The sequence below is a fragment of the Mastigoproctus giganteus genome, chromosome 6 (assembly GCF_048544385.1).
Source record: "Mastigoproctus giganteus isolate SK-2022 chromosome 6, ASM4854438v1, whole genome shotgun sequence".
In the NCBI taxonomy this organism is placed as follows: Eukaryota; Metazoa; Arthropoda; class Arachnida; order Uropygi; family Thelyphonidae; genus Mastigoproctus; species Mastigoproctus giganteus.
This window is the reverse complement of record NC_143580.1, coordinates 41,462,050-41,486,392: the sequence shown is the minus strand read 5'-3', so window position 1 is coordinate 41,486,392 and position 24,343 is coordinate 41,462,050. Positions and strand designations below refer to the sequence as shown.

General features: G+C 36.9%; 1 protein-coding gene across 1 annotated transcript in view; it reads right to left on the bottom strand.

The window, feature by feature from the left end:
- The window catches only part of LOC150084187 (rho guanine nucleotide exchange factor 7-like), a 276,673-nt gene that overhangs the window by 61,092 nt on the left and 191,238 nt on the right, over positions 1 to 24,343 (bottom strand). The window contains exon 16 of the mRNA XM_090376150.1: positions 19,706 to 19,801. Coding sequence (XP_090232276.1) covers positions 19,706 to 19,801 — 96 coding nt within the window. The remainder of the gene's footprint in view (positions 1 to 19,705; positions 19,802 to 24,343) is intronic.

Below are 24,343 nucleotides of genomic sequence, written 5' to 3'. Positions count from 1 at the left end.
ATTGCCATTTTTACACCAGTTATTTAATTTGTATTAAATCCTGCTATAGCAACATTTCTCAGTTCTTAGTATCAACAACCCTGCCTAACTTACTATCATCAGCAAATTCTGAACTACTATATAAAACGTTAATACTGTCAAAACATTAGTCAGATATTTGAAAAGTAATACATTCAAAATTTTTTTAAAATTTGGATCTGATTTTGAATTATTCTACAGGATACCTAAAATGTTTAAAAGACATGTGGTTCTTGACTGCATTAAGCAGAGGATTGTTTGTTTGGGCTAGATACAGTGTCATTCAACTAATAGCACATTCAATTTTAATCAATTAAGTATCACTGATACATGGGACCACTTTTTTTTTTTTTTTAATGGCTCTAACCTGTGTACTAAACTAATTTTCCATAATAAATGGAATGATCAGCTTTTCTTACAATTTTTTTTTGTAAAACCCACTTCATGTTTCATGAGACCCACACACTGCTTGTCTCTTACTGCCTATTTATATTTATGCCATTTTATTTCTCCAACTCATGCATTTGTGAAGTTAGACAGTAATACAAAAAATGACTATATTAATTCATTAAGAAAAACAATATTAAAAATTATATTAAATATTAAAACACAATAACAATGTTAAGATAATATTTCAGCAGGCTACCTACTTAATCACACATATGATAAAAATAAAAAAAATCCATTTTTCTTACGATACTTTATGAGAATCTTACTGTTTTTCTCTTACTGCCTGTTTACATTTATGCCATTTTATTTTTCTGACTCCTGAGTTTGTGAAGTTAGATGGTATAACAGTAGTGACTACATTAGGTTACAAAGAAAACAAACTTAATTGCAATGTTAAGATAATATTTGAGCAGGCTACCTACTTGAAATGTCCATAAGTAAAATGGCTAGAAAGAGCCTTAAATTTTGTCTCAGAATGCAAATTAATAAATAGCAAGTGAAATGTTTTGTTTGACAGGCTTCTGTGATAAATATAAACCAAACAAGGAGTAACATATAGGTAAAGGTTTTTATCAGGACTCTGACTCAGGTGCCACTGTTACCATTAAAAAAAAATTTTCAATGTAAAATTTATAAGAATACAACATAATTTGGGTGTGAGTATTTATTAATGTGACTATTTATTCTTACATAAGAATAAATAGTCACATTAATAAATACTCACACTTCCAATAATAATATTACTTCAAATAATACTCATACTTCTAAATATTTCAATTTTGAAATATCTAAAGTTATAAAAAGTAAAAACAAAGAATTTTTTTTATCAGTTCAAAATATATGCTTTAATATATTTTTTAAAATTGCTATATGGTTCTTGCTCTAGAATGTAATAATAAAGAAACAAAAGGGGACATTCAACAAAACAAACAAGCCTAAAAACAGGCAAAGTACTGCATATGGGTATCAGTACTCCAGAGTGACATACCAACTATGTGGTATTACACTCAGGGTAGTGGAAAATTAAACAGACCTGGGAGTAATTGTATAGTAAGACATGAAGTTCCCTGAGAAATGCAAACAGGTTGCCAGGACAGCTCATGGAGTTTTGTCAATGACATACAGGAATTTTGCTAGCAGGGATAAGAAGGTGATTATCCCATTGTATAAGGCAATGGTCAGGCAACATCTGCATACAGGTCTGGAGGCCTCATTTTAGGAAAGATGTAGAGCTGCTGGAATGAATACAGATAAAGGCAAAGAGATTGGTGAGTGGAACAAAGGAGGTGCTCTTACCAAGAAAGGCTTCAGTTCTGCAAATTGCAGCATCTGAAGACTAGGCACCTGCAAGGTGATCTTGATTGAGGTGTTTAGGCTTTGAATGGATTGAGAAAGCTCAATGCAGATGGGATTCTTCCTCTTGATCAGACCACACATGTGAGGAGGGCAGAAATTTAAATTGAGGAAAGATGGTTACAGAAAATATGTGCAGAAGTTTGTCTTTAGCCAGCAGGTGGTTGACTGCTGAAACAAACTTCCATCTGTTTTTGTGGAAGTTGATAGCTTAAATAAATTCAATGAAGAACTGGACCAACTACTGGAGAGAATTAATAGTGAAAAGGAGGGTTTTTTTTTTTTTTTTTTTTGTTTTGAATGAATACATAGCAGGTGAAACAACAAATAGGTCTCAAAGCCAGTCAAACTGAAAAGGCTGAGACATAACTTTCATGGCAGTTAACATGTTAAATAATAAAAATATTAGCAAAAGTGGTTTTAGTTTTGACAGAGTGTCAAGGTGTTGTTTATATCATTTTATTGTTAAAAGCAATCAATAACTCTTTACTGAGCCATAATTATGTAGAATTTAATAATTCAGAAAGTCTCCAAGTATGGCAGAATCGATAAGTAACAAATAACACGAATATACAATGAAGTTGTCAAAATAAGCTATCTAATATAATTAGCTACTTTATATTAAAAGACTAAAGAAATTCATTTAAAGGTAACTCAGAGAGAGAGAGAGAGAGAGAGAGAGAGAGAGAGAGAGAGAGAGAGAGAGAGAGCTTGTTTAATTAATTTGGTATCAATCTAAAAATTAAGACATTATCTAAAAAATTAACTTAATTTTTTAGATAATGTCACAGAAAAATGTCAATCATTGGTAATTTTAATTGAGTTTTTTTTTTATATTGAAAATTCATACCTTCATTTTAATCATCAAAAATCTTATATGTAAAACTAAAAGTAGAATTTTTAAAGATATGTTGCTTATAAGTTAGTCTGGAATCAAGAATTAAAATTAAAAATTTATGGTGGTCAGTTTGCATTAATGGTATCCCTATATCGAAGGAAAACAAATACTGAGTGCGTTACTAAGAGCGAATATTAAAAATTTAGATTTCTTCAGATTCATGAAAAAACCAAATTATTTAATTTCCAAACACGTCAACTAAATTCTGCAATATAGTATTATGTTGCATTAGCATTAGTAGAGGCATATGATGCAAGAAAGCAAGCTTATACAGCTCTAAAATAAGTTTGCTTATTTATATAAGTTTATACCCCCTCGGTTTCATAATCTTAGCAAGAGAAAGAATCCCATCAGCATTGAGCCTGCTCAAACCATTTCAGACCTTATACACCTCAATCAGATCATCTTGCAGGTGCCTAGTCTCCAGACGCAGCAATTTCTTGGTAAGGGGGCCCCTTTGTTCCCTCACCAATCTTGTTGCTCTTCTCTGTACTGATTCTAGCAACTCCGCATCCTTCCTAAAATGAGGCCTCAAACTGTATGCAATAGTTAAGGCATCCTGACCATTGCCTTATACAAAGGGATAATAACCTCCTTTTTCCTACTAGCAAAATCCTTGATCATTGACAAAACCCCCATGATCTGCTCTGGCAGCCTGTCTGCACTGCTCTGAAAACTTCATATCAGACTGCACAATTACGCCAGATCTTTTTTAATTCTCTACCACCCTGAGTGTAGTACCACACAGTTGGTACGTTTCTCTGGGGTTACTGCTACATACAATGGTGTGCAAAACTTAAGGACCAACACTATTTCTAAAGGTTACAATCACAATCTTTACTTAAGGTACTCTTTACTGATGAGAGTAGATTCAGTCTCAGCAGCAATTCTGGATGTCAGCTAATCCGGAAAAAGGTTGGCACACAGTATCACCCTGCAAAAATCACTGAAAGGGATCGGGATCGATATGGTGGTCAAGGTGTTCTCATTTGGGGAGGCGTTATCTTGGATGGACATACACAACTCCAGATACTGGAAGGCGGTACTGTAACCAGTGGATGCTACTGTACTGAGGTAATTCTTCCCCATGTGCGTCTGTTCCAAGGTGCCATTGGCCCCAAATTCGTGTTTATGGATGATAACACCACACCCCATCGTACTGCAGCTGTTGATATGCTTTTGGAAAGTGAGGACATTGTTCGTATGGATTGGCCTGCCTGTTCTACCAATCTAAATCCCACCGAACACATATGGGACACTCTGGAGAGATTCCAGAGAAGTGGCAACTGAAGAAAATGTTCACCAGCTGAAGATGGTGCTGACAGAGGAATGGACGATATTACTGCTAGAAGTTATCAACAACATCGTTCTAAGTATGGACAGGCAGTGCAAAGCCTGAATCGACATTAGGGGTGGCCATATCTCCTACTGAGGACCACCTCTTCCCTTTGTTCCATCTTTGGCAGTGATGCATCTGTATCATGGCAGCCAGTACTATGTTGCCATTTTTGAATCAAGTCCCTCTGTAATGTTTTGTTTCCGTTGTGTCGGTGTTGTTTCCTTCATCATTTCTCCTCACGAGGTTCCTTTGGTATGCTTTTCCCATTTCCAGGCCACTCCTATGAGAGGCCACAAGTGAAAACCTGACTGGTCTTTAAATTTTTCACACCAGTGTATATGCAGTACTTTGCATTTGTCAATGTTAAACTTCAGTTGCCACTTCTCAGCCCATTTGCTCGACTTTTCTAGATCCTGTTACAGTAGCATACTGTCATTACTGTCATTACTGCCATTAACAATCCTGCCAACTTTTGTATCATCTGCAAATGTGGACATTAAGCCTGATATGCCTTCATCAATATCATCATACAAAACAATGGCTCAACGCCCTGGAGTCTCCACTACTAACATTAGTCCACAAACAGCAGTGTCCATTGATTACCACTCTGTCTTCTCCCACTCAACCATCCATTTATCCATTATAGCAACTTACCCTTAATGCCATTCTGCTCTAATTTGTACAGCAGTTTTCCTTGTGCAACAATGTCAAAAGCTTTCCTGAAATCCAAGTATATAATATCAAAATTATTTTTTGCATCCTGTTTCTTTGTGACCACATCATAGTATCCAATCAAATTGGTCAGGCAAAACTTTCCCTTAACAAACCCATGCTGTGTCTGAATTATTACTGCAGTCTTGTCTAGATGATCATGCAATGCTTCTTTAACCAGTGACTCCATTATTTTGTCCGGTACAGAACTTCTAAACTAACAGGTCTGTAATTACTCATGTCACCCTTTGATCCTCCTTTGTGAATTGTGGATACATTTGCACATGTCCAGTCCGTGGGGATGTTCCAAGTCCAATGATGCTCTCATAATTATGACTAACGGTTTGCTTACATCCCTCGATGCCACCTCTAACATAACCAGATAGATCTCATCCACCTCAGGTATCTTTCCTATGTTTAACTTCAACAATTTCTCCTCCACTTTTCTCTCAGTTATTACAAAATCACTTAGCTCCCTGTTAGAGTTTAATAAGCACTTTATTAAACACTTATTGAATTGGTAGGTTTTGCCCAAAGCATCGGTATTAAGAAGACACAATAAGAAGATTTCAGATAAAATTGCCAAAAATAAATACAAAAGAAAACTATCTTGAGGAATCTCTGAGTGTATGCATTTCATTCACCTCCTTTCTTTTCCTTTTAAACTAATACATGTGATTGTAATGGCTTGGCAGTGTAGGATTAACAGTTTTTGGCAAAGGAATTATAGCATAATTATTACAGGTGGAGGAAAAAACTCGATTAGCCATCATATTACTATACAGAGTTATTCAAAATGAAGTCCAGGATTTCAAACAATTCCTGTACACACATGAGCAGACATAGGAAGAAAGAAATATTTCCTGAATGCAAGTATAGTAATGAAGTTTTTTTACATACCTCATAAATGTTCAATATGAGAGCCTTTAGTGATCCGGCAGACATCAACTCAGAAAAGGAATTCTTCCCACACATGGCTTAGTAAGTCAGGAGTGATGCTGTCAATGGTTTTGGTGATCCAATCTTTCAGTTCTGGTATAGTCGTAGGTAAGGGAGGCACAAAAACGTTATCCTTTACGAAACCCCACAGGAAGAAATCGCATGGCATTAGGTCGGGAGACCGAGGCGGCCAGGATTCAATCTGCAGATCTGCAGCACTCCCACGTCTGATCCATCGCTGTGGTAAATGGCGATTTAAAAAAATTCCAGACTATGTGATGGAAGTGACATGGGGCACCATCTTGCTGTAGGATGAAGTTCGCACTATCATCCTGTAGTTGGGGTAGAAGCCATAAGCGTAATAAATCCAGCTAAATCTCCTCAGTTACAATCTTTTCACAAAAGAAAAATGGACCATAAACTTTCCTTTGAGATATGGCGCAAAACACATTTACTTTTGGAGAGTCCCGCTCGTGTTCCCCAAAATCGCACATTCTGCTTATTCACTTTCCCCGACAAATGGAAAGTCGATTCATCAGAAAAAAAATCACTCTATCAGCAAAAGTGTCATCTTGTTTCATGCAGCTCTGCAGTGCAGTGCAGAAGTTACTCCTCGTGCACAGATTCATCTGGTTTCAAAGACTGCAACAGGGTTAGACGATATGGTTTCATTAGTAATCGCTTCCGCAAAACACACCAAACTGCGGTTTGTGGGATGTGAAGTTCTTTGCTTGCCCTCGTAGTGGATTTCCTTGGGCTCCTTAGAAAAGTTTCCCTAATGCGTTTCACATTAGCATCTGATACGGGCGAGCGACCGGGACTTTTTCCCTTGCACAGACATCCTGTCTCCTTAAACTGCATATACCATCGTTTAATTGTCTTGTCCGTCGGCGGATCTTTCTTAAATTTTGTCCGAAAGTGGCATTGCACAACGGTAACAGATTTACTTACATGAAACTCCAACACAGTAAAAGTTTTCTCATTACATTCCAAAGCCATGTCGCAACAGAGCAGAACTGGCGTCACAGGCAAACGAATGACTGCACGGCGTTATGTGTCCAATGCCATCTGGTGGTTAGCCGTGCAGCATACCGAACATCAAGAGCGTGGGAACGAAACTTGAGATATTATGCGTTCTTTCGAGATGGCTACAAATGATTATGACACATGCGCTTTCCCAAAAAAAATTCTGAAACCCCGGGCTTCATTTTGAATAACCCTGTATATAGCAAACAAAGATCAAATATATATCAGGCACTTCACAATAAAATATGGAAATTTTTTCGGTGAGAATTGATGGCATCAATAAGCTGTTGCCTAGTGACTGTGATGACTGAGATTAGTTGGTTTTGATTGATTGGGTGCCAGTCCCACGATCACTGAGATTACCTTGGGAATACCAGAGAAGGGAGCTCTGTAGTCCACCTATATTTTAGCATCAGAATGAATGAGTATAAATGGTCTTGAGCAGGATTGTGAGGCAGACTGCCATTAGCCAGTGTCTCATTGATATAACTTGCTATATATCAATTTCTCTCTATTACACACTGTTCAAGCTTTAGCATAGGCCATATAATAGGAGAGTTGGTTCAATACTTCTATTGCTTGTCAAGCAATTGTTTATGCTTGAAAAGGCTGGAGAGGTTTGGAGTCTACTATGCATTACATCTCAGAGAAATTGCAACAACCTTTCTGGAAGCAGATACTGCTACTGAATTTAGCTGTCAGAAGATTAATGGCAAGCAGCAAAGCTGCAGAGAAGCAAGAAAGGTAGGAAACATGGGCCTTTTATTACAGGTGTTAGGGATATGAAAATTTTGTGCTGAAAGCTGTAACAAGATTCCAAGAGGATTATGATCCAATGTGAAATAGGTCTCAGGTGTAGAATCACTATTGTATTTACCTGATGAAAAAATCAAGTCAAAGCAAATTACCTTTACTTGATTTTCTGAAGACCCAAGAAACACCCATTCTTGGATCTTCCTTAATAAAAGAAATTCCCAAGGGAGCCGCACTGCATAAAAAGGAGTCCTTGAATTTATTCAAACTACACACTTCCACAACAATGTCAGATGGAAGTTTGTTCCAACAATCAACTACTCCATGGATGAACGCAAATTTCTGGAACAACTATCCTGCAACCATCCTCAATTTGAATTTATGCCCCCTCATGTGAAGTGAGAGCAAGAGAAAAGCTTCCATCAGCAATGCACTCACTCAATCCATTCAAAGCCTTAAACACCTCAACCGACTCCTCACAGGTGCCTTATCTTCATTTGCTGCAATTATCAGAACTAAAGCCTTTCTTGGTAAAAGCACTCTTTTGTTCCTCTCACTAATCTCGTTGCTCTTCTCTGCACTCATTCCAAAGATCCACATCCTTCCTAAAATGAAGCTTCAACACTTATGTTATTATTTTTCTCCCCAGAACTAAAGCCTTTCTTGGTAAAAGCACTCTTTTGTTCCTCTCACTAATCTCGTTGCTCTTCTCTGCACTCATTCCAAAGATCCACATCCTTCCTAAAATGAAGCTTCAACACTTGTTATTATTTTTCTCCCCTGATGGGGGGAGGGAGGGTTTCATCTCGTGACAGATACTGGTACCAAGTGCACAGGGTGGTTATGTTGCACTGTTATTACTGTTGGTTGAGGAACTGTTTGACTATACTACAGGTATTCAGGATTGCAACATTCTGGAGTTCCTTGGAGGTGTTCTCTGGAAGACCTATTGCTGCTAGGCTCTTACAGAGGGTCTTTAGCACCATACCAGTGGCTGACAAGGTGATTGCTATGGTCGTTACTTGTTCCATTTGGTACTGGTATCAAGTGCATGGGGTGGTTGGTTGTGACTGGTTACTATTATTATTGTTGTTACTGTTGGTTGAGGAACTCTCTTACTATCCTACAGGTGTTCACGATTGCAGCCTTCTGAAGTTTCATGTAATTGTTCTCTGGGAGCCCTATTGTTGCTAGGTTCTCGTGGAACCATGCCAGTGGTTAACACGATAATTGGGATGGTCATTACTTGTTCCATATGTCACATATCTTTGAATTCCTCATCTTTTCCTTGTATGTTTTCTGGTGTTGGGCACCACTATGCCGATCAGGTAGGTAGCCATTTCCTTCTTGTCAATAAGTGTTATGTCTGGTCTGTTATGTGGGACCGTGTTGTCTGTTATGATTGCACGGTCCTAGTATAGTCTGTGAGTTGGTCTTTAGTATGCCTTTATGCTCATGCTTGTAATACAGTAAATGTTCTTTGATCAGTTGGTATTTTTGCGCTAGCTTCTGATGTATTATCCTGGCAACCTGGTCATATCTGTGAGTGTACTCCATCCAGGTGATCGCCCTGCATCTTGCAGTGATGTGCTGGATTGTTTCTGGGGCCAGGTGGACGTGTCAACATGTGTATCTGTTACTCTGAGGTCCTTGGTCATATATATTTCCTGTAGTTTCTGATGTTGATTACCTGGTCTTGAATGGCGAGCATGAATCCTTTGGTCTCAGGGAGCCTTCCATTCGTGAACCAAGTGTTGGAAGTCATATCTATGTAGCCTCGATGGAGATTGCTGTAGTGTCTGCCATCTTCCTGTCTTTTTTTGTCTGCAAGTGTGGTCCCCTTGTTGAGGTTGGGTGTCTTTTGTCTATTTTAATCGCCTTCTCTTGTTTAATGAGGGTAGTCAATCCCTCCCTCCCTCCTATATGGGCTATGGTCAGTCTCTCAATGGCTGACTTTGGGTGGTGTTGGCACCATTTAGTCATCATTATCCTTGTTGATCTCATAATCTCCTCCAGCTCGGTGTTGGTCCAATCTGTGATCTGAAGGAGTATGTTAATACTGGGACTGCATAAGTGTTTATGGCTGTGACCACATTCCCACCATTCAGCTTTGATTTTAGCAGGTGTCTCAGTTTCTGAGAGCAATTCTCAGTTAAGCGAGCAGAACTGAGAACTATCTGCATCATCTCCAGATATTTGTGGGTCTCTCCCTCTGTCACACTTCAATCTCTTCACTAATCTTCAACTGGTAGTTTCATCCAATGGATGAAAATGGATGTTCTTGATGCAATCCATGGGTCTTGCATTTGTATAGGCCAAATTACATCCTGATGTTGGCGCTGAACTCTTCGGTGATCCTGAGTAGCTGTTAGAGTTGATTCTCAGTTGCCACACACAGTTTAATGTCATCCATGTATATCAGGTGAGAGAGGGTGTACAAGTTCTTACTATATCCATACTTGCTGTTTTTGAGCATGGTGGACAATGGGTTGCTTGCTAGACAGAACCATAGAGAGTTCAGGGCATCTACTTGAATGATTCCTTTTATGATGGTATCAGTCTGGGCATGACGTTCTTGACCTTGATAGTGATCCTCCATTTTGCCATAGTTGCTTCTAGGAAGTGTCAGGTTGACTTCGTAGATCTTTAGTGTCTCTATCAGCCTGCTATGGGACATGGAGTTGAAGGCTTTGCGGCATTATTATTATTAGTAGTAGTAGTGCTGGCAAATGATGCAAATAAGCAAGTTTATAGAGCATCAGCCAAAAAAAAAAAAAAAAAAACCCACACTATCCACATAACCTGTCCATCGTTTCTAATTCTTTCCTTAAATTTATTCAAGATATGCGCTTCTACGACACCAGATGGTAATTTGTTCTGACAATCACTCTCTTTCTGAAAGAAAATTTTCACATCTCTCTTTTGCAGCCACCCCTTTTCAATTTAAGTTTGTCTCTGTGTGCTGTCTGAGAAACAGAATATCATCAAGTTTACTCAATCCATTTAAGTCCTTAAATACTTCAGACCTTCTCGCAAGTGGCTAGCAATCATTGCAACTTGCAGAACCAAAGTCTTTTGTGGGAAGAATAACCTATGTATTCTTGACTTAATCTAGTTGCTGTTCTCTGCACCCATTCAAAGAGATCCACATCTCTCTTAAAATGAGGCTTCCAAACCTGTATGCAGTACTCAAGATATGGTCTAACCATTGCCCTATATAATGGGATATTTACCTTCTTGTCACTGCTGGAAAAGTTCTTGTAAATCTTTAACAGAATCCCCATTACCTGTTCTAGCAGCCTGTCTACACTTCTCAGAGAACTTCATGTTGGACTATATAATTACTGCCAGGTCTTTCTTCTCCACCACCTTGACTGTGGTACCACCTAATTGGTATGCTAATCTGGGATTACTTGCCCATATGCAGTACATTGGATTCATCATCGTTAAACCTTATTTGTCACTTCTCAGCCCATCTGCCCAATTCATATAGGTTTTGCTCCTGTAGTATGCTCTGATTCCTGTCATTAACCACACTTTCAACCTTTGTACCATCTACAAATTTAGACAATAAGCTTGACATGCCTTCATCAATATTGTTAAATACGAGGGGTGATCATTTAATTTGCAGACTAGTGCAAGATTATGTTTACCATGTGAATTTTCCATAACTGCTGCTAAAGGAGCTCTCCCTGATCGCTACTGAGCAGACTGTGTGTGTTCATGCCAGTACTTGTTGAGCTAGTGTTTTTTTAGCTGCCTGTCATTGACGATCGCTTTGAAGCAAGCATCATGATGGACATACAGATTGAACAGTGATGTGTGATTTGTTATTGTGTCAGATGGGGCTTAAATGCATTGGAAACAGTTAAAGAGATGAATGAAGCGTGTCTTGGTAGGATGGCCATATTCCAGTGTGAAGTGGCTTCTCCATCAAGGCGGTGCTAGGCTCCATACAGCTGCTCATATTGTGCAGGCTGTGATCACTGTCATAGGTTCCAAGGTTCTGCCATATCCCCCATTCACCAGACTTATTCCAGTGCGATTTCTTCTGTTTCCATGTCTGAAAGACAAACATTTTGTGTTCGACACAGCGATACTCGTAGAGCCACAACGGAAGCACTTCGCAGTTTTTCTAAAAATGGCTTGAAAAAATCATTTAATGTGTGGCCACAACAGTGGCAAAAGTGTGTAAAGTTCAGGGGAGAGTATTTTGAGAAGGAGAAATCCACAGAAGATTCAGGTGATGACAATTAAGATAAGATCTTGCACCAGTACCCAAATTAAATGATTACCCCTCGTGATACTGTAAACAGTAAGGAACCAAGCAGTGAACTCGAGGGACTCCACCAATAACATTAGTCTAAGACGAGCAGTGTTCATTTATAAGCACCCTCTGTCCTTTTCCAGTCAATCAACCCTTTATACATAGCAGTAACTTGCCCCTAATGTCATGCTGTTCTATTCTGTATAGTTCCTTTGTTACTGCATCACTGGAGTCAATCACACTAAACACACAGGATCCTCCTGCTCCTTAACAAATCCATGTTGTGATCCCCACAAAATTTCATTATTGCCAAGAAGACCCTGCAGTATTTTTTTAATCGTCAACTCCATCATTTTCACTGGAACAGAAGTCAGCTTACAGGTCTATAATTGCTCACATCATCCTTTGATCTCCTTTGTGAATGAGGGAGACATTTGCATACATCCAATCCACAAAGAATTCAGTACTCAAGATGTGGCCTAACCATTGCCTCATACAACAGGATAATCATTTTCTTATCCCTGCTGGAAATACTCCTCTATATCACTGACCAAACTCCATGAGCTGTCTTGGCAGCTTGTCTGCAATGCTCAGAGAACTTCATATCTGACCGCACAATTACCCCTAGGTCTTTTTCTTTCTCCACTACCTTGACTGTGGTACCACACAGTTGGTATGTTATTATGGGACTACTGCCATCCATATGCAGTACTTTGCATTTGTCAATGTTAAACTCCAATTGCACCTTCTCAGCACACCTGCCTAATTTTTCTAGATCTTGTAGCAGTAACATACCTTGATTACTGAAATTAATCACCCTGCCAATCTTCATATCATCTGCAAAGTTCGATATTAAGATTGATACGCTTTCATCAATATCATTAATAAATGTATAAAACAAAAATGGGCCCAGCACTGGGGAATTCTACTAATAACAGCAGTCCAAGAAGAGTGGCATCAATTGATAACCACTGTTTCTTCTCCCACTCAGCCATCCCTTTATACATAGCAGTAACTTGCCACTAATGCCACATTGCTTCAATTTGTACAGCAGTCTTATGTGGAAGTGTCAAAAAGCTTTTCTGAAATCTACATATATGATGGGAAAATTATTTTTTTACATCCAGTTCTATTTTTACTGCATCACGGAGTCCAATCAAATTGGATAGACAATATATTGCCCCTTAACAAATTCCTGCTTGAAAAAGATTTAATTGCAGAAAAGGGTTAAGTCTGAATAAATTAGATAAGCAGCTAATTTGTGAAGCTTGTTGAGTATCCAACTTATATACAGATACTGTGTATTGAATCAGAGTCAGGAACTGGAAGGATATACAGTCAGTCCTGGTATAACACATGTTAACACTACATGAATTCGATTATACATGATTTATAAATAGGGAAACGATGTCGTATATAACATGAACAGAATTCGCTTATGCATGATTCGCCTTTGTGTTTAAAAGGAATAGCAGTCGAACTTGGGAATCACCCCAAGTGAATGCAACACAATAGGAATGAAGAGAAGATTCTGAAAATTTATTTATGTTTTTTATATGATTGAAGATTTCAGTGAAGGGAAAACACAATTCACTATAATAATGTAAAAACGTACAGAATTCCAGCTATCGGTATTATCACAAATGCAATTAGATCAAGTTTACTACCCATTTATAACAGATTCCACTAGCAGGAATGCCCAATAAACAGGAAACTGCAAATTGTCTTTGTTTTATGGTAGTGACTTCCAAAAATATGCTTTAGTAAAATGTGAGCTAGTGTGAGGTGATAACCGCGTGTTTCAGCCTTTGCTGTGTTTTTTATTCAGTTGCTACATGCGCGTGTTGCTTTGTTTATGTGTATCAAGTGTGCCTCTCATTTTTGTTCTTTTTATAATGTCATTGTGCATTAATCCCTAAAAATGAGTAAATTGAAAAAAGTTTGAAAAGGAAGCATCCTGGTGAAGGTACTACATATTCAGAGAAAAAAAAGAAAAGAAATATCGATAGAGGAAAAATACAAAACTGTGAAACGCTTTGAGCAAAATGATAGAACATGTGATATTGTGCATGCTACAGGCCTAAATGAGGCAATGCTGAGAACAATTAGAAAGAATGTAGAGAAAATAAAAGCAACTTTCATAGCAGGAACAACTCAAAGTGTAACAAAATCAAATCCATTAGATCAAGACACAAAGAATTGGAAGAGATAGAATGTCTGTTATCTGTTTGGATATAAGATCAAACAAAGAATAAGTTTGCTTATGATAGAAGCAAAAGCATCAGCAATATTTTATTACGTAATAATCATAATAAAATATGTATTTTATTATTACACAAATACTTATGTATTTTATTACAATTATTTATTGTGTTGGCAATGTTTTGGTTACAAATGTGTATTCAATCTTGGGTGTTTGGCACATAACCCTATTTTTTCCGTAAGGCCTGTTATTTATATTGCATGATTTGGCATTGCACGAGGGTTTCTAGGAACACAACTACTGTGTTATATGAGGAATGACTATATATTCCAACAATATCAAGCAGGTTGCTCTTCATTTCAATTCTAACAATCAGTGCTACTTATAACACTGTGTGGCTCTAAGATAGAGTCATAATAAAATAGTAAGCATCTTTGGTTATAATGGTAACACCTCTGACATGAGTTATAGAGTTGTACAAGTACATGATTGGCAAACAAGATTGCTATACTCAATTAGAGGCTGGAATTGAAACGAGAGTGCTCACATGGAAGATTACTGTCCTCCGGATAATTATCTGCCAAAATTATTTAGACTAGGCCCATAGCAGATTTCAAACCACACAGATTTTATATGAATTAGGGTAAGTTAAGAATGTACTATGAATTGCAGCCCTGCAGATGAGTACCACTCACTCATGGTAAACAGTTTTAAATGTGCTGTAGGACTATTGTCCTCCACACGATGGCTTAACTGTAAGAAATTAACCCCACCCCCCCTCTCCTTCGGTATAATATTCATATGAATACAGTTTAATCTTCCAAATCCAGACAACTCTGATCTTTGACAGATCCTAGAAGTTCCCAGGTTTTAGATGATCATATTTTAATGATACAAATAAATAAATGAATAATAAAAAAAGAAAACTTATTGTTTTATTATTATTTAACAGTGTATCTTACATTGACAGAAAAGAACATACTTACTAGTACTTACTTTGCTGAAATGTAGGAAAATATTATATTGCACAGTCAAGCAAAATAAGTTTTTTTCCCCTTTCAAAATATCGCAATTATTAAAAAATCATGGGACCAAGAAGCTCCCATCATTAATTATCAATGAATTTTTTTTTTTTTTTTTTTTTTTTTTTTTTGGTAGTTTGGCAGGCACATCGGCTTCTGTGGCCATAATGCACCTCCCAAGGTTTTTGCAGTACTTTGATCAAAGCCCGAGGCGGGATTTGAACCCGTGACCTTTGGGTTGTCAGGCAGCTAGCCCGGTCGGCAATTATCAATGAATTGCCAATCTTGTTTGTAAATAGCAGTCTGACAATATCAGATGACATTCTAGCAGACCTCCACATGCTATTAATTAATTATTAGAATGCAAACAGTTTTATTGCAAAAAATTCAGAGTGACTGGAGTGTAGTAAAAGTTTTATGGCTCCAATGTGAAATCTTCATCAAGCCTGATGCACTTTAGGCAAATGGCCAACTAAATTTGCTGAATCCTGGGTGATTTTCCAGATTCATTCAGTTTTTAAAAAACAGCTGGAAAATGGGTAGTATCAACAAATGAATGACCAGATTTGGGAGCATTTATTCATTTCAAATCTAACTGACTCAGACTTTAATCTCAGAAAAGTGTCATCTTATGAGACCTAGTAAACAAACATGTTATTAAACTTGCTATGCTACTGTAGAGAATATTAAATGTAGGTTACTGTTATTTGGATGTCACTGTACCTTTTACCATAAACTAATAAACTTAAATTTACACTCAAATAATTTATGTGGAGTGATGTATTTTAATTTCTAGTTTTCCTAGTTAATCAAATCAATAATAACAATGATAAACTAAAACCATGGCCATCCTTTACACAAAAAATAATAAAACAATTACTGAATTTAATTACAAACCTCAAATATTTATATAAAGAACAGTAACAAGAACTTTTATGCCATAAAATCATTCTTTAAATGTAGAATAAAAACACCAAAGACAAAACTAATTTCTTTAGGTAACCCCAACGTTAGTTTCTGCTATTAGATTAATGAATTAACATAATTAAGTCTATGGCAAAAGCCTCAAGCTGTGGAAGGTACATGAAGCTATTGTACATGTCAAGCATAGCCTCTTTCTGTAAATAATTGTGAGAAAACTTTGCTAGCTGCTTAGTGTATCGACCTTTTTTTATTTATTAAAGCTATACATATTGCTTTTTTTATGTCACAAGGCCAAAAAAAAAAAAAAACAAAAGAGAGAGAGAGAAAGAAAGAAAGAAAAAAAGAGAGAGAAAGAAATAAAGAAAAAAAGAGAGAGAGAGAAAGAAAGAAAAAAAAGAGAAAGAGAAAAAAAAAGAGAGAAAGGAAGGGAAAAAAAAAAAAGAGAAATAATAATAAAAAAATTAAATAAAATAAATAATAAAATAAAAGGAAATAGACAAACTATACATTTCCCTCTTCCTGTAGGTAACTATCCAGCTGACCTTTGAAGGTAACTTATTCAGGTAATTTATAACTCGCTGGCTAAAATAAAACTTCCTGCAATCCAGTCTAAACATCTATCCCTGTAACTTGAATTTATGGCCCCTAGTTCTAGAATCATGCATAACTGTGAAAATTTAGTCCTCATTCATTTTACTTTTGTCTCTCAGAGCCTTAAACACCTCAATCAAGTCTCTCTAAGGTACCTAGTTTCCAAGTTGTGCAACCACATATTTGAAGTTGTTTTTCCTCATATGGACACCCTTTTGCTGATCTCAGCAGGTGAGTTACATGTCTTTGGACCCTTTCAAGAAGCTTGATATCCTTTTTTTTAGATGCTCAAATTGAGGAAAGACAGATGTAGGACAGACGTGCGGAAATTTGCCTTTAGCCAGCGGGTGGTTGGTTGGTGGAACAGACTTCCATCCTTTGTCGTGGAAGTTGATAGCCTAAATAAGTTTAAGGCTCAGCTGGACAGGTATTTTGAACGAACAGAGGGGTGAAGTGGAAGTGGTTTTTTTTTTTTTTTTTTTTTGGCTGATGCTGCATAAGCTTGCTTTCTTGCATCAAATGCCTCTACTAATGTTAATGCTAATGCAGTCTCCACACTTGAACACAGTATTCCAAGTGTGGTCTAACAATAGCCTTGTATAATGGGATTATGATGTCCTTATCCCTACTAGCAAATGTTCGATAATTCATCGATAGGACACCATGGGCCTTCCTAGTAACCTGTCTACAATGCTCAGAGAACTTCGTGTCTGACTGTATTGTAACTCTCAAGTCCCTTTCTTCCACTAATGACTTTAGTTTAACTCCACCAAGTGTACAAGTTATTTTGGGGTTACTGTTCCCAAGATGCACTTTGCTGGATTAAAGCAAAGCTGTCACTTTTCTGACCATTCCTGAATCAGAGCAGCACAATACCAACCAAGCAAGGAACACATAGCAGAATATGAGATCAGTACATCAAGTAACAAACCCAGTTTGCTCATAGCTATGTACAGAAAGAGGCCCAACATGTACAATGACATTAACGAATTAACTTATTCTTTTCTCTGAAGAAGGGAACAAACAAGATCCTGTAAGGTAAGACTTTAAAATTAACTATTATTTCTAAATTTCAATAAATCCTTTAACCAGAACATAAACCAATACTTTCATTACATAGTTTTAGTTCTGTTTCTGTAAATCTCTTTTGAAGATGGGTTGTGAATAAATTAATAAAGGAAATTTAAACTGGTTGCATCTGTAACAGGCCACATAGATGGATGTACATACAGGGTGCATCCATCATGCAATCCATAGCCCCCCCTCACCTGATCTTTACAAGTGACAGTAATGCACAATCAGTGTCTGCAGCTGGAGGTGCATATATTAATTATACAGATGGCCTTTCAGATAGCATAAGAAGATATCTCCACACAAGATCTGGGAGGATGTCAAAATAGGAATGATTCAAACGAAGGTTCTTGATTTTTCACTGCCATTTCTGAATGAATACAAGTGGGTGAGCAGTGATCGATGAATAACCTGCAATGTACTTTACCCTGTCCAAAGATGTCAATACCTGAAATTAAATCATCAGGGTAAAGCCAAATACATGTATGCAAGTAAACTTTCATGATAATAAAGTGAATGTAGTGTGGTGTAGCAAAGCTTCAGATGAATGATATTAATAGTTCCCTTTGTTTTTAAAGAGGGAAGGATGGATGGCTGCAAACATGCACCACTACCATAGAATAATGATTAACTTTGATTAACCTTTACACATGATGCAAATCTACATATCAGCTAATAAGAGATGAAACTGCAAAAAAGAGTTCTGCAATAAGGTAATTTTTCAGATTTTTTTTTTCCTTGTGAGTGACCATCATGTTTGCCAAAGAAATTCATTACTTCACAGCAAAGAACATCTTGGTGTTTATTACTATGTTCATCACAAACATCAAATATCCCATCATTTAACAAATGATGGAATATTTGATGTTTACAACTGTAGGCATGTGCACCAAGAACTTAGGTAAACAACGTCACCCTAAGTTCTTTGTGCACATGCTTAGTGTCAGAAAACAGAATTTTATCTTATATACAGATTAAATGGCAACTAAGTGGATGTTAAAACAGTGTACTTAGTTGTCATTAATCTATACATATTGATAATCACATCTCCTTTCTACACAATCAGAATTATATCTTTATGGAAATTTTGAGCTTGAAATCTGGAAGACAAATCTGAGAGAAAGACCATATCAAATAGCAATTTTTACTCCCTACAAAAATTAGTTGTACAAAAACAGAACCACGAACACTAGAGAAACCTCATATTATAATTATCAAGCACATCAATTCAATGAAAATGTTTTTATGACTAATGCTTTTCACAAGTCGATAACAAGAATGAATTTTGTCAAAAGAACTACACAAATGGAATTTATTATTATATCAGTTATTTTCTATTTGCAGTCTTAAAAGATGCAGTATTTAATACTAATTAAACCTATATAACTGTATAACCAAATCAGTACAGACCGTCTTCAACATAAAGCAAGCACAATTCATTACAACTCAAAAGATGCAGTAATTAATGTAAAAGTTGCAGTAATTAATTCCTAATTAAACCTATCTAACTGTAATCAAATCAGTACAGATCTTCTTCAACATGAAACAAGCACAATTCATTACAACTGTTGTAAGAGATATCATGGCAAAAACTCAACCACCTCTAAGTAACTCTATGCACTTTTTTGCATGCAAATTATATGGAAGCATATGCAATTTTCAAAATTTTTAGATAATTGCTGAAATTCTCCTCAAAACATAAGGAAAGAATTTTGGAAAATCATATGAAACATTAAAAGTTTATAATTAGTTAATTTTCATTTGCAGCCTTAAAAGGTTACACTACACCATAACAAATTGTTCTTATAGCAATTCATAATTCATTAAGAATAGAAATTACTTACTGTTCAACCAAGACTCAACTGACCAAAACAACAGAATTCAAAAAGTAGTTCATACTACTACTTTTACACAAGACTAAATTAAAAGCATAGTCACTAAAACTGTTTGAATGATTTTGCTATCTTTGCACGTAAACTGCATTGGAAGGCAAGAGATTTAATCTTGCTGTAATATAAAGTGCATGAAGAAGTTAACAACACCCACAAGGACAAGCTTAGTTAAATTCAAGAAAATACTGAATCATTTTAGAAAGATTCAAAATAAAAATTAAGTTGCCATAGAAGGAAATGGTACATACCTGAATTAACGGTGTATCTAGTTTTTGCACTTGTACAATATGCTTCAATGACCTGTAGTATTCTCATATCCCCTTCATATGCTTTCTCTTCTAAAACTATATGATAATAAATTGTCAGTAATATAAGACAGAATGAAAAAAAAAAAAAAAGAAGAAGAAACATAGAATCCCAAAATTAAATATACCAAAAATAAAGTTGAAAAAGTTGCATTTACACTGCATAATAAACTGAATGGATAAAAAACTAAAGGAAAAAGTAGAGAGAAGACGAGTTAGTTTTGAGTGCAAGTACTTATTCTTACAAAGGTTATATTTCTGTAAATTCCAATGTCTGGAAGCCATATGGTGATCTAAAAAATATTAAGTAAATTAAATGCTGAGGCATGTTTTCTCTTTCTCAGCCTCGCACAAACTCTTAAGTCAAATAGCTATCATGGGCAACGTGTTGTAGTGTAGGTTAGTAAAATATCTGTAGCCTACAATTGTTCTTTGAAAGACTATTCTTTTCAGCATTTTCTAAAGTAAAGATTAAATTCTTTTTCTGATTTACATAACAGATTTTTAGGTTATAATTTCAGAAAAATTTCAGAATGTAGTGGTGTGTTACGGATTTTTTCCGAATGGAACAACAGTGTCATTAAGAATGTGACGAAATGTTCGAGAATAACCTTTGATTATATAAATACATGAATTCCTCAATTCATTCGGTCAGTAATACTTAATCCTCATGTGAATTAATGGTAACACTAAGTGTATGACTATCCTCTGAAGTTTGTCTGCTATTACTTTGCTAAGTGATTTGCCATGAAAAAAATTGAGGCCCAGGAGTAATTGCATGGAATTATTTTTCTGTGAAGAAGATAAATGATAACTATAAGTGCAAATATTGCGAGACACAATATATTAAAAATGATACAAAGGATGAAAAAGCCCCTTAAAAATGCCTCAGAACTCCTATATTTGTCCATATCTAAAAGTGTCTCCGAGGACTGTGCATCAAGATCAACTCTCTCTCTTCCCCCCACCCCCCGAATGCTCTGATAGATCAGAAAACTAAACTGCTAAGAAAACAAGGGCCACTGTTGTGTGGCTCCCACACCACACAGAAGAATGCCACCCCTCAATGTTGCCAGGCAATACTAGTTCACAGCCTCCAAGTCAGGCTAGAGAAATCGGAGTGATTGAGCAGGGCAAGGTTTCTCAAAATGAAAAGTAATGTGCTATCATCGGCAAAACTATGGATAGAATTTCCAGTCAATGGAAGGTCATTAATATACAATGAGGAAAAGAATGGGGGAAAGAACAGAACCTTGGGGGGGACAACAACATTAGTGAAGTTAGAAGACAGAGAGCCATCTACCATCACCTTCAGTGAGCGATCAGAGAGAAAACTGGATAACCAATTACAAAAAACAGTTGGCAAACAATAAGATGGAAGCTTGTTTAGAAGACCTTTATACCAAGCATGATCAAAAGCCTTTGAGATGTCAAGAGCAACTGCTTGTGTTTCACTGAACTTTTCCATTGAATTTGTCCATAAATGGGCAACATAAGCCAGAATATCACCAGTGGATCGACACTGATGGAATCCATACTAGCGATCATTGATCAGATGGAAGGTTTCTAGATAGTTTAAGAGTTGATGATTAAGTGATTTCTCCATTACTTTGGAGAGAGTAAAAGTAATTTGATGGGAGGGATTTGTCACCCTTTTTAGGAACTGGCTGGATATGAGCAAATTTCCAAGCAGAAGGAAAACACCTTTGGAATGAGAAAGTGAAAAAAGGTGGCAAAGAACAGGAGTAAGTTCAGGAGTGCAGGTTTTGAGAACAAGTGGAGAAATACCATCAGGACCTGGAGCTTTATTAACATCAAGGTTTGTCAAAATCCTTCTGACATCCTTTTGATGGAAAACCACAGGAGGCATTGAATGAAGCGTGTTGGGATTGGAAGGAGGTGTTTTACCGAGATTATTAATGCATGAGTTGGAAGAAAAATGGGATGCTAGCAGGTCAGCTTTATACTTGGCTGAAGTGACAACAGAACCATCTGGTTTTGACAGAGGTGGGAGCAAAGATGGGCAAAAGTTGCGGCCAATAGCTTTGGCAAGAGACCAGAATGCTCGGCTACCATTAGGGCAAGAAGCAAGTTTTCTACTCTTAGCCTGTTCAAACTCTAGTTTGGACTGATTAATAACTGCTTTACAACTGTTGCGAGCTTTGGTGTAGGCAGAAAATGAAAAAACTGAAGAATTGGAAACAAGCCAATTACGATATGCAACATTCTTCTCTTGAACAGCCTTGACACATTTATTGGAAAATCAAGATTTAGATAAAGGACAAGATTTTAAAGTGGAGTGTGGGATAAAGGATTCCAATCCTACAAGAATAATTTCACTGACACGATCTGAGCAAACATTGACATCAGAAGTTTTGAAACAGTAATCCAACCAAGGAAAAGAAGAAAAGAAATCTCACAGGTCATCCCATTTTGCATTCTTGTAATGCCAAACAACACGAGGTTGGGAATAGCCACGAGATAAAGGCTCCACTGGAGAAGAGACAATCACCAAGTGGTGATCTGAGGTGCCTAAAGGACCACTCACTTCGATCATGTACTTAGAAGTCTTGTTTGTGAGAAAAAGATCAAGTGTGTTGGCTGTATGGTTAGGATTGTCTGGTATTCTTGTAGGTAAATGAACAATCTGTTCAAGGTCATTAGTAATTGCCAAAGCCTCAGCATCCCGACCAGTGGGTCGGTGTGACTAGAAAACGGAAGCCAGCAGGAGTTGTGAACATTAAAATCACCAAGGAAAATTACCTCATTGTTAGGAAAGTTGGATTGGTTGGTTGTTTGCGTTTTAATGGCGCATCAGTAACAAGGGCTATAATGCGCCAAAATCACATCCCATACTGGATAATAGTAAAAATTATAGTGATATAGTTGCTTAGGTCATAAAAATAAAAATATATAAAAACATATGTATAAAAATATATAGGAAAGTTAGACTGGAGAAAGTCAAGTTGCAAAGAGAGGAAGTCAAAGAGCTCCAAGTGATTAGTGGAGTTGGGAGAACGGTAGAGACAACAGATGAATTTGACACAATGAGGTAGAGAGATTTTAAGCCAGAGAAGATCGAAGAGAGGAGATTCCAAATTACCAAGTCTCTGACAGGGAATATCGGAATGGACATATGCACAAGTACCACCTTTGAGGCGAAAGGAATCATACAGCAAATAATTTGGGTAACTGAGATGAACAGTAGTTGAATCAACCAATAATGAGATTCTGTCAGGAAAAAGTACATGGGGTTTGGCAGACTGCAAGTGGAAATGGACATTGTTGAGATTAGAATTGAGACCATGTATATTTGTGAAATGAACTAGGCAGTGTTTGGGGGGGGGGGGGGTGTTAGATCTTTTTGCAGATAAGCTGCAAAAAGAAACATTTCTTAATTTTTGACACAATGAGGTAGAGAGATTTTAAGCCAGAGAAGATCGAAGAGAGGAGATTCCAAATTACCAAGTCTCTGACAGGGAATATCTTAAAAAATGTTTCTTAAACATTTTTTAAGAAACATTTCTTAAATGTTTCTAAAAAAACATGGTAAGAATATACCAAGTTCCTTGACATAACGTGGCCTCGACAATGATCTCCACATACACACTACTCGGACTCCCTCCAGTCAATATCTGGCAGAGTAGAGGTAGCTAGATTATACACTAGCTGATCTGGAAGCCTCCTAAAGAGTTACCGATAGGTTCTGTCCGGTGTACTAACTAGTGGCCGGTCTGCGAACACTGTTTTAGAGCTGTACCCTCGAAATTTAAGGAAGACTGTAACTCGCCATGATGTCCATCATAACCTCAAAAGACATCAGTCATTAAGAGATGGGAAAGGTTTGAGCAGAACTTGGTTCTGGAGACTTAACATGGGTTCCACCACTTCAAGCCTCCAATAAGCAAAGACGTGGTAATGCACCAGTTGACGAGAGTCATCTACCACCTAGTGAATTACATCATTGCAAACATGGTGGCATCAGCAAAACGTACAAGGTTTTTTTTTTTTTTTTTTTTTTTGGTGGTAGTTGGCACATCGGCTAAGGGTTTTTTTTCGCAGTACTTTGATCCAAGCCCGAGGCGGGATTTGAACACCCGCGACCTTTGGGTTGCCAGGCAGGCATTTTACCTACCAGGCTAGCCCGGTCGGCACATACGAGGTGACCTTCAACTGTGTTAAGAGAGCAACTCACCTTTATTCAACGGTCCGTATTTGACAGTCTGTTATTCACACATCGAGACACAGATTAAAAATGAATTTTGATATTGAATTTTGCATCATAGTGAATATTTTTTTCAGTTTACTATTTGTAACATAGAATTTTATTCTAATGATAACACTGCATTTGTATATTTTATTTTTAGGGAGTGAATCAAGGTCCGCCATGGTGGAAATTAGAAAAAATATTAAAGGCCCACCATAGTAAATAATTAAAATAATATAAAATGTTTAATATGTATGAACACGGCGGGCTTTTAATATTTTTTAAGTATCCGCTGTGGTGAATCTTAAGTCACTTCCTTTCATTTATCAAAAATCAGTGTTACAACCATTAGTAGAATATTGCAGTGTGGCCAT